The sequence below is a fragment of the Pimephales promelas genome, chromosome 20 (genome assembly GCF_988280905.1).
Source record: "Pimephales promelas chromosome 20, fPimPro1.hap1.1, whole genome shotgun sequence".
NCBI lineage: Eukaryota > Metazoa > Chordata > Actinopteri > Cypriniformes > Leuciscidae > Pimephales > Pimephales promelas.
The window spans coordinates 8826431-8843450 of NC_142788.1; the positions used below are offsets into that span (position 1 = coordinate 8826431).

The following is a 17020-nucleotide window of genomic DNA, read 5'->3' on the forward strand; positions in this document are numbered from 1 at the left end:
TACATGGTGGCCATAAAGGGATTGACATGATCAGAAACAATGCTCAGGTAGGCCGAGGCATTTAAACGATGCCCAATTGGCACTAAGGGGCCTAAAGTGTGCCAAGATAACATCCCCTACACCATTACACCACCACCACCAGCCTGCACAGTGGTAACAAGGCATGATGGATCCATGTTCTCATTCTGTTTAAGCCAAATTCTGACTCCACCATCTGAATGTCTCAACAGAAATCGAGACTCATCAGACCAGGCAACATTTTTCCAGTCTTCAACTGTCCAATTTTGGTGAGCTCTTGCAAATTGTAGCCTCTTTTTCCTATTTGTAGTGGAGATGAGTTGTACCCGGTGGGGTCTTCTGCTGTTGTAGCCCATCCGCCTCAAGGTTGTGTGTGTTGTGGCTTCACAAATGCTTTGCTGCATCCCTTGGTTGTAACGAGTGGTTATTTCAGTAAAAGTTGCTCTTCTATCAACTTGAATCAGTCGGCCCATTCTCCTCTGACCTCCAGCATCAACAAGCCATTTTCACCCACAGGACTGCCGCATACTGGATGTTTTTCCCTTTTCACACATTCTTTGTAAACCCTAGAAATGGTTGTGCGTGAAAATCCCAGTAACTGAGCAGATTGTGAAATACTCAGACCGGCCCCTCTGGCACCAACAACCATGCCACGCTCAAAATTGCTTAAATCACCTTTCTTTTCCATTCTGACTTTCAGTTTGGAGTTCAGGAGATTGTCTTGACCAGGACCACACCCCTTAATGCATTGAAGCAACTGCTTTGTCATTGGTTGATTAGATAATTGCATTAATGAGAAATTGAACAGGTGTTGCTAATAATCCTTTAGGTGAGTATATATAGACGAATCCGGCGAAACTACCGGAAGTAAGCGGGTGCCATTACTGAGCTGTTGCTGGGTAGCGTTGCGCCATTGCCTCCTATTGTTTTAGTTGCAACTTGCGTCCACTGGAATAAACAGCCCGCGGACATTCGCGTATGATAACAATTATTTAATGACATAAGTAAAAAAATATAATAAATATGTGATAGTGATCAGCAAAATCTCCTCTCTGGTCCTTAAATGGCTTTCCTGAGCTAAATGTAACGTTATGTGACATAATTGTTCTCCTGCTGTTATATTGACCTCTTTCCATGGTTTAAAAACACTAATTGGTCGATATCATGTATACTTTCTATTTGTAACGTTACCTTACCCTTGCCTGTTGCAATGTGAAAATGAGATAAATAATGGACACAAATGAAAAACATGAATTTGTTTATTTTATTTATTTATTGTTGCCAAATGGACAGATCTTTTTATAGTTTCCTCGTTAGCAAACGTTAGCCTAGCTAGCTTGCCAATCTATTTTCAAAAATAATCTGTAAGATCGTTTATACCTTCATCTGTGACTGGAGGCCAATGTCTAACATCATCAACCCAACAAGTCATTCTGCCTGGCTGTAGCTGTCATCGAGGGTGCGTTATCACAGAGGTTTGTTTACATACCGGTGCATATGTCTATGCCGGTGTAACAGCTCAGCGTTGCCACAAGATGGCAGCCTACACAGAACGCTCGTCGGATTCGTATATAGGCAACAAATATTGTCACGTGTGTATCTTACTTCTCACTGCTGCTTCCTGTTGATTTAGATCTGTGGTTCTCAAACTGGGGTATGTGAGGTGACAGAGGGGCTACGCCAGTGATGTAGTGGTGCCTGGAGAAGTGGGTTATGCCCCCAATATTTTTTTAAGCGTCCAAGCAAAGGATGAACGCTCTGTGTTATAAACAGTTACGTGCAAGACTACTAGTCTTGCATTAGTATTCAATATGCAAGACGAATAGAGTATAATGAATACAATAGAACACATAGAATCAGTAGTATCCTTGCATATCAGGGTCGCACATATGGTTTTCTAAATACCCAGGTGCCCATAAATTATATTGTTAGGGGGGTTCGGGGGCTTTGATTTTGATTTTCCTGATCTCGAAATGAGAATTTTAAGGTGTTTTGATGGCCAAAAAAATTGACAACAGTAGCTTTAAAATCATGAAGTTGCCTATTTGATCAGATTCTTAAAAATGAGAATCAGTTCCAGTTTCAGCGACTTTTCTTTCCTAAATTGATCAATGTTTTTTGGACTAATCTGTTAATTTAATAATTGGTTCAATGGGCTTTATGCACAGCTGCACTACTTTCTGAACTTCAACCAGCTCCTTGTTTCCTGTCTGCCATTATTGGGCAAAATTGATTAATTCAGGTGTGTCTGATTATTGTTGCCGTGACTACTGAGGTTAAGCACACCTGAATTAATCAATGTGTCCAATAATGGCAGACAGGAAACAGGGAGCTGGCTGAAATTCAGTAAATAGTGAAGCTGTGCATATAGCCAATTGCTCACTCAAAAAGACAGTCACTTGTCGCCACCCTCTGGCTCAATGATGCAAGTGGCGCAAACACGGACTAGCGGAGTTATACAAACAGTGAAAAGTCAAACACATTCGAAAAAACGTTATACAAATATATTTATACAATAATAATGGCAATATATTTAATAGGGTGATTGTGTTGTTAAATTGAGCTTATAATTTCCATTGTCTTTTATCAAACTGATTATTTCTGTCGGTCATTTAAAACGTCTCTTGAAAAACAGCCGTAAATTTGAGCTACTTGCATCTTATCTCGCACTGTATGATCGTTAACTGAAGTGAAGCGTCGCGTTGGGATTCACGCTCGGCTCGCGCTTCTGTGAACAGAAATAGGCCTACTGCATTCTTTGATTGGTCTCACGAACATTTTAACATTGACGAGCAGGTGTTTGAGTGCTGAAGCTGATCAGATGAGAAGGTCAGTTATCGTCGCGAATCATTGCAGCAACAAATTAGAGTTAATACGGGTACGACTCTAACTGGGTGGTTTTTTTTCATTCACGAAATTGGATTAGCAACTAACGTTAAGATGCGCGTCAGAGGGGATTTAGAAGTGGGTATACGCAATGCCGACTGAAAAGGAAGTGGGTATACGCCGTATACCTGCGTATACCCTGCACTACACCACTGGGCTACGCAAACAAAATTCTGAGTTTTGCCATTCATTTAATTCTACCCCACCTTAAAACAACATTAAAACCTCTGTCCTGTGTTGTCCTGAATTGCTCCCTTCACCCATTTTGGTCCATACCCAAATATGTATGTATACACAGTTTCTCCTACTTCAACATGGTGCTCTTTTTGAACTTGTTGTTTGGCTTAAATTTTGCTGGGGAAGTTAGGGTGTATTTTGTTTGTCCCGTTGTTGACTGTGGTGTAATACGATAACTAAATGCTCTATGCAACTTGGTCTCAATAGTGTTTCCCAGAACTTTTTTCATTAATTCCTTTCAAGTTTGCACTGCCCGCTCAGTAGACATTAATCCTAGTCATGAATTCTTTGCTCGCTTCAATGCCAAAACACTAAGAGTTATCAGACGCCCTAATTTCAGGAATGCCATTTGTCCTGAAGCTATTTTTGAGGCACTCAAGTGTAGTAGATGTTGTTGCTGCATTTCCTGGATATGCATCAATCCACTCAGAATCGGCGTTAACTAAGATTAAAAACATTTTCCCCAGAAATGGACCAGCATAGTCAATGGCCCTGTCCCATATGGCACACTTCATATGCATTTTGGTCTTGTGGACTTACAATGGCTGCCCAATGCATGTGTCTGTTAAGTCCATGAGATCCATGGCCAAGTCCAATACCTAATTTCCACCAAAAAAAACTGTTTCGGTCTCGGAACTGGTGCTGGTTCAAAGTTTGTTCCTGGTTTGCTGGTTCAAAGTTTGTTCCTTCCTAGTTTTCCTGGCCGAGAACCGGTTCTTTGGCTTTTGAAACACAAAGAACTGGTTTACGAGTAGGCACCATCTCCGAACTGGCTCTCAAAATGCTCTGGTGGAAAATGGGTCCCATTTGTCATTTTAGGTTTCAGAAGGGTGCTCGCGAGTGCCTCCTTTGGGGCGACCCCCACAGCAGACTTCTTTTTTAACAGTCGAAGTGGCGTTACGCCACGAAAGTGTGTATTCATAGGAAGACCGTTATTGTTTAGGTGTCATTTGGGACAGGAGCCAAAATGAACTCTTCTTCAAGGCTGTTGGAGAAGACAGGGCCACACAGAGGGGCTTTTCTCTGTTCTTGACATACAGCACAATCTTTTACTCTGACCTCAATGTCAGCATCTAAATTGTGCCACCACAGGTAACAACTGTAACTGGGTGAGACAACTGTAGCAGTTCCACATAATCACATAATCAGTCTAGAGAGGACAAGATCTTGGGTGGTCCAGTGCTTGATTTACATACATACTCACATGCCCTCAACATCACTGTGCATCTCATCATTCTGTGAGAGGCCCTCTGTGGCTCAGCTTTCAGTTCTGTGGAAAGGTTTATCGTCTGTACAGATCACAAATTTACGGCCACAAAGATATTTATGGATTTTTTTTCCATCATTGTGTATTCACACAGTTAGACTCCAAGAACTCTTGCTTGTTTGTTTGGAATTATTTCCTTTTCCGAGAGTTTACACTTTCCCCTTTTCAACCGCAGTATGTGGCTTTGGTGTCTCTGTACTATACATGGTAAACACTTCTTTGGGCTGATCTTCCTCATCCTCTTGTAAGTAGTTTGCCCTCTTTGATTGTTTTCCTCTCCCCCATTTCCAAGCTTTCCAGCCTTTATCAACACTAGTTTCTTGTGGTTTCATTCTACATAATCTTTCACACCACAATTATTAAATTTTTCCTTGGCAAACTTAGTCTTTCGGCCATTGGTTACTTCCACCTCATCGATAGCGCTTTCCAGTAATACTCGACTTACTTTTTCTCCTGTGTCCATCTTGAAGACAGTGGTACCCAGTCGATTTCTTTTATCTTTGTGCAAATCTGCCATATCCGTGTTAGCAGCTTAAATAGCTTTAGCTTTTCTTTAGCGCCGTCTCAAATGATAGTCCATCTTCAGGTAGTCATCTCCGTTGTATGCTGTCATCATTAACACCACACGCTAATCTGTCTCTCAGCATAACTGTGAGCGTGTCCCCAAAATTACAATCTTGTGTAAGCTTTCTCAGTTTGGCCATATATTCTACTACACTATTATCAGGGCATCTGTTACATGAATTAAACTTCCACCATTGAACAATTTCGCTGGGCTTCGGATTAAAACGATCTCAGCAAACTCACCAGTTTCTTATAACCCTTTGATCCTGGTCTCTCAGGAATTAATAAATTCATCATCTGCGCTTTAATGGTCTCTTTTATTTAGGACTCATCTCAGTAGCCAGCATTACACACACAAGTGTGATTGCACTGTGCATTTTTTCTCTGCTTTAAACAGTGCTACAGCCCACAAACACAATGTGCATGACAGAAACATACATCCGAACTCTGTCTGTTTTATGTGCTGTTATTTTCAACAAACCATTTTATAGACTTGGAGCAAGTGCGTGCCAAACGATGGGTGAAGAAGGGTACGGTTCATTTTATTTTCCTGAGAACCGTTACACCCCTAATGGTTATATTTATTAAAACCATAAATGGATGCTGCTTTGGGACTTACTTGTCCTTATCCCCAAAGCCCTCCCCTACTCTTAACCCTACCCTCAAACACTTTATTCCCACTTTTTGAATATTCTTATGTAAAATAAAGACCTCTCCGTGCTGATGTGCAATGGAAATATAGACTCTCCTGAATTTACTTAATGGATTTGTCTTCATTTGTGAGGAGTTAAAGGACAACTCCGGCGCAAAATGAACCTTTAGTCTAATTACACATTGTTACCTAGTCAACCGTTATCTGAGATTTGTTTTCATGATTGCCGAATGTAAATAGTTTTATCTCTAAAAACAGTTTAGCCTATAACGCTAGTATAATGCTAGTATATAGGGCATAGAGTAATGACAAATAAAAATCGCTTGTTATTACCACTAAAAAGGCTCAAAATAGCCCCACACCAACACGACAGCATAAAAAGAGTCCCTACATTCAAACCGAAGCATTGAGAACTTTGTCAGTGTCCATACAGTTTAATAAGCAGATGTTTTATACACACAGTAAATTTCGCGAATTCAGGAAGAAGCCATCTTGGAAAAATAGTCTCTACCAGTCGATCTACGAACGCCAATCCAAGTGCGCTGGTGAGATGTGAATAAGGTGATAAGGTGAGCGCGAACAGTAGGCTACGTGTACATATTGAAGACATGTAAACGGTTTGTGTTTGTGTTTCTTCTGGAAACAACGGATCATATGAGATTCTGCACAGTTCAGCGCACTTGGATCGGCGTTCGTAGATCGACTGGTAGAGACTATTTTTCAAAGATGGCTTCTTCCTGTATTCGCGAAATTTACTGTGTGTATAAAATATCTTCTTATTAAACTGTGTGGACACTGACAAAGTTCTCAATGCTTCGGTTTGAACGTAGGGACCCTTGTTATGCTGTCGTTTTGGTGTGGGGCTATTTTGAGCCTTGTTAGTGGTAATAACAAGCGATTTTTATTTGTCATTACTCTATGCCCTATATACTAGCATTGAACTAGCGTTATAGGCTAAACTGTTTTTAGAGATAAAACTATTTACATTCGGCAATCATGAAAACAAATCTCAGATAACGGTTGACTAGGTAACAAAATGTAATTAGACCAAAGGTTCATTTTGCGCCGGAGTTGTCCTTTAAATATGACCATAGCTGAGTTTCAGTCACGTGATTATGATGACACGCGAAATTCAGTTGGAGGGCAGAGAGTGAAGAGCAAGGACGAGATGGAGGAAAGTCCGTACTATACTACTTTAACTCTATTACAAGAGAAAGATATAAACAAAAAATCCTTATGTTATGAAGACGACCGATTTTTCAACTGAATTCAGATTTTCCTGCCGTCGAGGCTGTAGATATCAGCAACTACCTCGTCTTACAGACATACTTTGACTTTACAAAATTCGGAAACTGGTACGTTACACAAACATAGCCACTCACCTTTGACAAAGTAATCACTACACACAGGTTTGCAAGCTGTTTTTCCGGAGTTTTTCTGACAATTTCTTGCATTATCCCTCTTATAAACAGCAACTTTTGGTACACAATAAAAATCCTTGTGGCTTGAGCGATTTAAGTAACCATAAACAATGCAAAACATAGGCATTTTGAGTCTGTTATAGTGCTTTCTAAATACAGCAAATCACTTCCTGCCCTCCATTTGCATTTCGTGCCATGACAACGCAGTGGTGTGATGTCATATGAAAACAAGGGCTATTAAGGCCCTAATGTCCATGTGGAGTAATAAGGAAGAACAATTAACAACCTAGGAGACTAACTAGGGAACTAAGGAAAATGGGAACACCAAAACAGGGCATACATGTCACACCAATCTCTTGTCCCATAAGTCATAGTAAAATAATTTATCATTGCAACTTTGTGCTAAAATTACTATTACTTCAAAATGTATTATATTATGTACAATGTTTCTCTTTTCAAGGTCGTATTGCACGTACATACAGTGAGAAGTGTCTGGATATACTGACCGGATTGCTCGCATTGAAACAAGATCACATCACTTCAGGTATGAGAGAAATCTGAGTCACACCTGTGCTTGCTTCTGGGGTTTATATCTTTGTAGTTAATGAGTAAAAGAGATGGTTTACCTAAGAAAAAAAACAAAAAAAAAAGGGAAGTACTGTGTGATTAACACTGTTTGCTGTCCACAAACCTTTTAGCTGGTGCTTTCTCCAGCCTGGATAAAAGCTTTGTTTGCTAACAAACATTATCAGTTCTCCTATCGTACCTCTAATCTGTTGCTTTTCGTCTCTGTTTAGCCGTGATCCAGACGTTCAGGGATTTGGTGTGGTTCTGTCCTCAGAGTACGGCTGCTGTTTGTCAGACCGTTGAGGCCTGTGTTGACAATCCTCAAGATAGTGAGGTGAGATCATTCAGCTGCTTTCTATTTTGATCAGACACAACAAGCCTTATTCTGCTTTTCCTTCACAGTCCCATCCAACTCATCCATAACAAAATGGAAACAATAAAAACGTTTATTATTATTTATTTATTTTATAAATTACAGATTATTTATTTGCGTGGTAATTCACCTTTGGCTAAGCCCCGTCCCCCTTAGTTACTGTTGCTACCTCCGTCAAACTTCATCTGGGCTCTGGTTTGGTATCAACATGGCTTATGCTGAGACAGCTCTTCCTGCTGAAATGTTATCAAACTTTTTATAGACCAATAGAAGTTGGCAAAAGGGGCTGCAATATGCATTCGAAGGCTATATTCAAGACATACAGGTGAAACGCAAGAAACAACAAGGCATCCAAATAGAGGCAAAAGGATAATGTTACCGGTCAGTGTCAAAAAATGAACCACCGCATATCCTAGTTATCGAGACGGAGGCTGGGACTAACAATATCAGCAACACTGTTCATGCAAAGCTGGGTAGGTCTCTATTCACTTCTATAATCGTTATTACAAAGCAAACGGACTACACGAGTATAACGTTGTATATATTAGCAGTATTTATCAACAACCGGTATGAGAACCGAAATCATAACCTAAAACATTATAAAACGGTCTAACTAGTATAACTTCACAGTAAGGTTAGAAGTAAAAAAGATGTGCTTGTTGATCTTTGCGGGGTTTAGCTGACTGAGGACGTCCACACAGTTTAATCCAAAGACGACACTTGTCAGGATTTGACTTCGGTTTTGGCAAGGGAAAAAACGGACACCCCCTCCAACCTCTCTGAGAAACGCGTATCTGTGTTACAAATGCCCCAGGCACAACGTTTAACCATATTTTTGATAAAACTACGACGGTAATAGCCTGCCGAGACCAAAAATATGAGACGCCTGTGTTGAAAGTCAATGGAGCACTGTGAAAAAAGTGTCGGACCTCTGTGGGAGCTCGTTCTTGGCTGCACTGTGATTGGTCAATCTACATTCTAGGGCGTGGCTTAGCCAAAGGCAAATTGTGTGTGTGCTATTTGCGATGCTAGTTTCTGAATTGGTCTACAAATGTATGTCATCCCTGCACAACTCTATTGGTGGAACTCATGTGAGTGACAGGTTATTGTCCTGCCCCCACGCCAGTAAACACGTCATCAGTGCATACTGCAGTATCCCATACAAATGAAGTCCATTTGATTTCATGGCGACTTTGCTCCTGTTTCACAGACAAGGCTTAAGCGAGTGCCAAAATAAAATGCATGTTTGAGTTGATATGAAAGCATATCTTAAAAAAATGTCATTATTTTGTCTCAAGATGCACATCAGTAATGGTTTTTTTAAAGGCACATTTTTAAAAGCTACTGAAATGTCCTAATCCTGGCTTAACCTAAGCCCGGTCTGTGCATATGTCTGACCTATCAGAGAAGATCAAATCCTTCTGTCGTTTCTCACAGGGAAAACAGGCTCTGCTATGGCTTCTGGGAGAGCATGGTGAGCAGATCAGTAGCGCCCCCTATGTTATGGAGGGATACATAGATGGGCTGAAGACAGAGCTGTCCTTGGCGGTGAAGATGGAGCTGCTCAGCGCCTCCGTGAAGATGTTCCTGTGCCGTCCTGCTGAGACGCAAGACATGCTGGGCCGTCTTTTACATTACTGTATTGGTGTGTAAAACCCGTTTACAGATAATTTAGTCAAATAGAAGCACCACTGGACAAAAGCTGTGTTCCTCGAGCTAATAGAGTTGGGGTACTCGAACTCGGACTCGAGTCCAATTTTGAATGAACTCGGACTCACTCATATGAATTTTTACTCGGACTTGACACGGACTCTGACATTTTAGACTCGGAAAAATGTCCGAGTCCAGTCGAGTCCGGGCACTGGAGGACATATTATTCAAAAACGAAGCGAAACTACTTGTGTTGGTTCCGCGTTGAGCATTGTAGCCAATCACAGACATGTTAAGCGCATGAATGCAGTGAGCAAATCAGAGTGGTTATGTTCACTGTGTAAATTATAAAGAGTGATAAATGCATTTAAATGTGGGAGTGAATCCGCTAAATTTTAGTCCTGTGAGTCATGAATTTGCGATGATTGACAGTAACCCAACAACAGTGGTGGAGGAAGTACTGAATCTCGGTACTTAAGTAAAAGTACAAATAACCAGATAAATATTTACTTTAGTAAAAGTAGAAGTAACACAATGACAACCATACTTAAGTAAAAAGTAGAAAAGCACCTGATTTTAAATGTACTTTAAGTATTAAAAGTAAAAGTACTTGCATAACAATTTATTCTCTTAATGTTTTTTTTTCTTCTAATGATTAATAAAACATTTAATTCTAACTCGTTCAACCTAATACTCCTTTAATGATGTTCAATAATTATGGAAAAAATAGTTATCCTTACTATATATTAATAACTATGTTTGGCAGTAAACGCGATTAATTTATGGTGTAATTCTGAACCTCTTGGCTTGCCATAATCCTAACCAAACGTATATTAAACACGGTGCGTTTCCTATGCACATAAAAACAAATTTCCGCGTATAAATTGCACGATAAACATACTGCGTGCGAGACGCATTTAGTGTGACCGGGTTGATATATCTATGGCAACCAGACGTCACTGGTGAGACAAACTTGCAATGAACGGATGGTCAGATTACGTTTTGGCAGGGGAAAAACTGATCAGAAAATGTAATGAAAAAGTAACAGAAGTTGTAGAAATGTAGTGGAGTAAAAAGTATAATAATTGCTGCAAAATGTAACGAAGTAAAAGTAAAAAGTATGCACTATTTATTCTACTTAAGTAAAGTAAAGATACAGGAAAAATGTACTTAAGTAAAGTAACCAAGTATTTGTACTTCGTTACATTCCACCACTGCCCAACAACATGAGAACTGGATAAACATCGCAACATTTTGGCGATTCTGCTGCTTCATGTTTTTGTGGAAACTTGTTTTCAGAATGAAAAAGAAAACCATGAATACTGTTCTCGTTCTAGTTTATGTTTTCAGTCTGAATGATTAATCCCAAGAAACTCTCACTTTATTTTCTAATACTTTTGACACATTTAGCTTCTTGCTTTTTAGATTCATTTGCGATTTGTTTTGTCCCTCCCCAGAGGAAGAGAGCAACATGTGTGTGCGTGACCGGGCTTTGCTGTACTACAGACTTCTTCAGCGTGGAGTTGAAGAGACTAGGAAAGCTGTAACTGGACCCAAATCTGATCCGTCCATGAGCGTTCTCACCGGTCGGCAAGAGGAGCCCATTAGTCTGTGGGCCTCGACCTTCAACACACTGGGTCCGCTGTCTGGACGGGATTTATGCCTTCAAACTGTCATCACATCAGCCTCTGAGAAGCCGTCCAGCAGAGCAGAAGAGGAGCTGTTGCCAGGTAAGCAGACATCATTTTGTGTGATTTTTGTATTGTCTTTTATCAATTAATAATTACGGCCCGATTAAAGACAGTGCGAGGACCCTGAATTGCCCTATTTATTTCAATTATAATCATTTTGAAAATACTGTATATATTTTTGAGGAGGACCTCTTATGGTTCTTTTTTATTGCAGAAAAGCATGTAGAAATCTTACCAAATACACTTTTTTTTTCTTCTTTCTTACAACTTTCTTTATGGTGTCATGTTGCTGTTTGAGCATCCCTCCAGTGAGAGTTATTCTCTATATCAGTAACACTCTTTCTGAACTCCCTGAAACTCCATCTTATAGTCTTGAGTTTTCTTCCGCTTTAAGCGTTTCTGACAGGCTGGGAAAAGGAGCTGCAACAATGACAAATATGGGGATTTTTATTTATTTATTTTTTTACATTCAAGTATGGAAACCTATTCTACTAGAGCCAAAACCCAATCAAGACTTTGTTGGGCATAAAATGGCCTCTTTAATTTAATTTATTTCTTTTTACATCATTTGAATTAATTGTGATTGAATTAAATATAGTTATAGTTTTATAATAAATTGAATAATAATACAACATCATAACTGTTTCGCCCTCATATAACCTTTCTCTGACTAACAGGGAGTAAAGATGAAACCCTCGAAGAGGAGATCAGTCTATCTCTGGGTCCTCTTCTCTCCCATGAAACCTTTGAGAAAATGTGGTTGGACTTGGAGATTCTCCACAGGCAAACTCTGGGTTTCCCTCGACCCAAAACCGCTGCGGATACTTTACAGGCGGCCTTACAGCTGGTGAAGATCCAGACTCTGGCCTTCACGCCGGGCGACACTGTGCCCTGGAAGGCCTACATTTACACCAGGGGCAGTGGGACCCTGATCCTCGCTGAACTGTTGCAGGAAGTCCCAGAGGTGCCTGGCAGCGAAGGAAGCTTAGTGGTATCTGTCAAACAGCAGCCCGGAAACCAACGCACCATTAGAGGTTTTGTAGCGATACTCAAGAGTGTGTTACAGACTCTTCATTTTGATCGATTATGAAAACCATTGAAGTATTTCCAATGGACAATGAATCTTCTTATGGCCTCTCTAAACAAAAACAACAACAACAACAAAACTTGCAATAAAATAGTAGTATGCTGTTGGAATCTACAGACAATATCATTTTAGCACTACATAACATTGGCTTACACACATAAACTAAAACACACATCTCTTTGGAGGTATGAGGAACTTCATTGATCAATATATGTAATATTTTGTGTGTTATTCACAGACTAATCAAACATTATAAATTTGTGTTATTCAATAAAAACATTATAAATTTGTGTTATTCAATTTATTCAATTGAATAAATTGTGTTATTCAATATCCCGCCTGGTCCAAGCCAACAGAAGCTCTACTGTGGCCCATAATTGTAATAATGGTTTTGGGAGCAATGAGAGAGCCATTAGAGAGAAACATAATTTCATAATACATACATAATACAATAAATAATTTCCCATGATATGATATTATTCCGATGCTCCAAGAAACACGATAAAAGGTTAACAAAAAATGTACTTTTGATTAAAATGCTAAATTTGGTTTTACATTGTGGGTGTAAATGAATAGGCTTGGACTTTGTGCTGGTTACCCAATGCACAGGACAATAGTGAGAGAATAAAAATATGATTCTGAAGCTGAAAATACAGAATTATTATGCTCTCACTGACTAGATAGATTTAAAATAATGTTGGCCACTTTTTACTGGTAACACTAAACATTTGACATTATCAGGAGCCACAAATATTCCCCCATTACATTATTATACACTATTATATTATTCAACATTATATATAGCAGTTTAATTTAGTCATGACACTAAAACTCTGAAAAGCAAAATTCTTATTTTTTATATTGGGTGAACTGTACCAAATATATATTGTCACTATCCATATAGCCTATATATTGTTGCATTTTTGTATTGTGATATATTGTGATGCGATATACTGTTACACCCCTAATGTATAATCTACAATTTCCTAAATTTGCTTGGTCTTATTTGAAGTTTTACTAAGAGTAACAGTAGAAGGGCAGTTTTTAAGCATACGTTACATTCTGAAGCACAGAATATATATATATAAAAAAGAACTATGATCAAAATTCCTCCCTATAACAGTCGGCTTCCGGAAGCACTAACTCCATTCTCCATAGGGATTTGGGGTTTTCTCCACAGGGATATTGATTTTAAACAATAAAAACCCACTGGCGTACTGCGAATGATGTAATCGAAACGGTCTCCCTATGCTTTCAAAATACTTAAATTTTTTTATTCAATGATCACTACCGAGACCGTTATAACAAATATAGTTATTAATTAACTTGGTTATTGTTTTTTGATTATCCACTGGTTTCAAGAATCCTTCATATCTCTTTAACTATCTCTTTGAATCTGGTTTCAATAGGTACCAGTCCAGTCCAGTCTTATTTCCAGCCTTTAGTTCAATGGCAGAAGACACTGGGGCTGGATTTGGCAGTGAGGGTTATGTAAAAACATGAATAGATTATTAACTATGCAGAATTTGAGATGGAAATGTTTTATTTTTATCTAAGGATCCAAGATTGTGTGAAGATTTCCAAGTCTTCTTTAAAATAGCATATGAGCAACAACAGAATGTTTGAAAAATTGAAATGAATGATGAATTGCATATAAAAAATTCAAACGGACTCGGTCAACTGCAACTGTAGGTCTATACGGTTATTATTTTAAAGTGTTTAATCTATTTGATTTTGAAACACATGTTAAACACATGGCGACTGCATTGGACAATTGAAAATGTATATCCTTAATGTTTAGGCAAGGGGAATGCCACAGTGTGTCTGCGGTCAGTAGCTTCTGTCGTAAAAGTTGTTATCGTTCGGATTGGGTGGTATTCCACTCCTAAAAATGTTCCCCATTCAGTTCATAAACTGCTATGGCAGACAAAAAGGTATGACTCTCCAGGCAGAGAGGGGTGTGTGAAGGTGTAAAGGGGGTGTGTGAAATATGATCTATTAAATGATGTCAATCAAAACAGCTGTATAAAAATTTATTAAGTGGGCCCACAGGTTAAAATATAACACAAACCATTAAAGTGGGGGATCAAGGACGTGTTAGTAACGTCCTAACAGAAGCAGGACATGTCATGTCCATCAGTCAATTCAGATGGTTGATGGTGGTGGAAATTTTAAACTATATATTAAACTAACCATGTTAGACTAACATCTAAACTTATAGGACATTTGCTGAAATCTGTTTGTCAATTATTCCTGTGCGGGAATTAAGCTAGTTAGTGGAAAAAGTTATTTGGCGAAACACTAGAGACCTTACTAACAAGTGATAGTGTGGAGCATGTTAGGAACACTAGAGACCTTTGAGGAAGACTGAACTCAAAGTGCGTTGGAAGTCAGCAGGAGTTGGGTCTTTTATATAGCAACATGGCAGGGTGAATGGAACTTTTTATCAGAACCTCCTTCAGCAATATGCGGTTCATTCCCAGCAAAAATCTCCCAATCAACCCTCAGTTTAAAGATAGGACCATGACCCCTTGTCATACTGCAAAACGGGTAAAGTATTTCCTTGAAGCTAAGAAATACTCAGCCTAGAGTCCTGATCTAAACCTGACTGAAAACCTCTGGAAAATCCTAGGCAACAACAAAAAAAAATCCACTACAGTTACCAAACTGTGGAAGAGACTTCTGACTACACACGTAAATTGGGCGCTTAGTACAGTGACGATCCACCGACGCCTTATTCCTGACGCCAGCCATTTACATTTATAATTACATTTATTCGTTTAGCTGACGCTTTTATCCAAAGCACCTTACAATTGCTTTATATGTCAGAGGTCGCATGCCTCTGGCGCAACTAGGGGTTAAGTGTCTTTCTCAGGGACACATTGGTGTCTCACAGTGAATTCGAACCTGGGTCTCTCACACCAAAGGCATGCGTCTTATCCACTGCACCATCACCACCCCCCAGTCAAGAGTGAGGGCTTCTCTGGCAATCCTCCTGTACGGAGGCATCCCTGAATGAACGCATGCGCAGACGGAACAATGTAAGGGAGACAAACCCGTAGACGAGACAAGGAGGGAGTTATGTGCATACTTGATCATTGTTAATCTGGAACTCCAAGAAGACGATTCCGCAGACGCCACACAGCGAAAGACCCTGTCCAGATCCTGGTTGATACGTTCGGCCTGACCGTTAGTCTGCAGGTGATATCTAAAGGAAAAATTTACAGTCGCCCCCAGCTGTCGACAGAACTCTGTCAAAAACTTAGACACAAATTGGGGACTCCTGTCAGAGACCATGTTCACCGGGAGGCAAAGAATGCGGAACCTGGTCTAAGACTCCAGTCGCTGTCTCCCTCACTGAAGGCAATTTGGGGAGGGGAACAAAATGAGCTCCCTTCGATAACCTGTACACCACAATGAGGACTACCGTGTTGCCAATTGCAGGAGGTAGGCAGGTAACGAAGTCTAAAGCTATATGTGACCAGGGTTTTGAAGGGAAAGACAGTGGCTGGAGTAGCCCTGCCGGGGGTCGATTGGAGCCCTTGCCCCCAGCACAAGCTGGACAGGCCGACATGAACTGACGAGCGTCCCGCGCCATGAACGGCCACCAAAAGTGGTGGCTCCTGGGTGGCAAGCTAGTTTGGATGAGTGACCCTTCTGAAGTCCTTTAGTTCAGACCGATTCTGGCACAAAAAACAGGCTCTCAGGGCACCCTGCAGGAACCGTGATGTTGCGCAGCACAGTGTGGACTCCATAATAAATCAAAGATAAATCCCCTAAAATATAAATCCCCTAAAATAAATCAAAGACCTCAAAGATCTGCGAAAGTGCGTGGGGCTCACCATTCTTGGCTCCTGGGCGTTTGGAAATGTTAAAGTTAAAACGACCGAAAAAAAACCTGCCCTGCGAGCCTGTTGAGAATTTAGCCGTTCAGCAGTGCAGATGTACTCTAAGTTCTTATGATCGGTCCAAACAATAAAAGGGACCTCCGCACCCTCTAACTAGTGACGCCACTCCTCCAGCGCCAACAGCCAGTAACTCCCTATTCCCAATGTCGTAATTTCGTTCCGAAGGGGTTAAACGTGCACAAAAAATGCACAAGGATGTGTTCTGTCATCCGAAGATAACCTCTGAGACAAAATTGCCCCTGCTCCCACCTCCAACACATCCACCTCCACAACGAACTGATGAGACGGATCGGGAGTAGCAAGGATAGGAGCTCAAAACAAAGCGACTCTTTAAGGTTGTACACGACTCTTTAAGGTTGTGACCAACAGAAACTTCTTCGAGGGGAGGTGAGATCAGTCAGAGGAAGGGCGACCTGACTAAAACCTTGAATGAATCGCCTATAAAAATTGGACAACCCCAAAAATTGCTTGACTGATCTACAACTATTTAGGGTTGGGCCAATCTGCAACTGCCTTTACCTTGGCGGGATCCATTCGGGTGAGAGAACAAATCCCAGGAACGGAACTGACCGTGTGTGAGACTCTCCAGGCAGCACTCGCCTGATGTGCTGGACATGGTCACGCTCATTCTGGGAGAAGATGTAGAAGAGGATGTCATCAAGTTAAACAAATACAAACCAGTCGACCATGTCTCTGAGT

General features: G+C 40.3%; 1 protein-coding gene across 1 annotated transcript in view; it reads left to right on the forward strand.

Moving 5' to 3' along the window:
- ap4b1 (adaptor related protein complex 4 subunit beta 1) overlaps nucleotides 1-14084 on the forward strand; it is a 31652-nt gene extending 17568 nt beyond the window's left edge. Inside the window, exons 7-11 of the mRNA XM_089124489.1 lie at nucleotides 7506-7589; nucleotides 7843-7946; nucleotides 9423-9630; nucleotides 11093-11365; nucleotides 12004-14084. Coding sequence (XP_088980615.1) covers nucleotides 7506-7589; nucleotides 7843-7946; nucleotides 9423-9630; nucleotides 11093-11365; nucleotides 12004-12416 — 1082 coding nt within the window. The 3' untranslated portion in view covers nucleotides 12417-14084. The remainder of the gene's footprint in view (nucleotides 1-7505; nucleotides 7590-7842; nucleotides 7947-9422; nucleotides 9631-11092; nucleotides 11366-12003) is intronic.
- Nucleotides 14085-17020: the final 2936 nt, after the last annotated feature.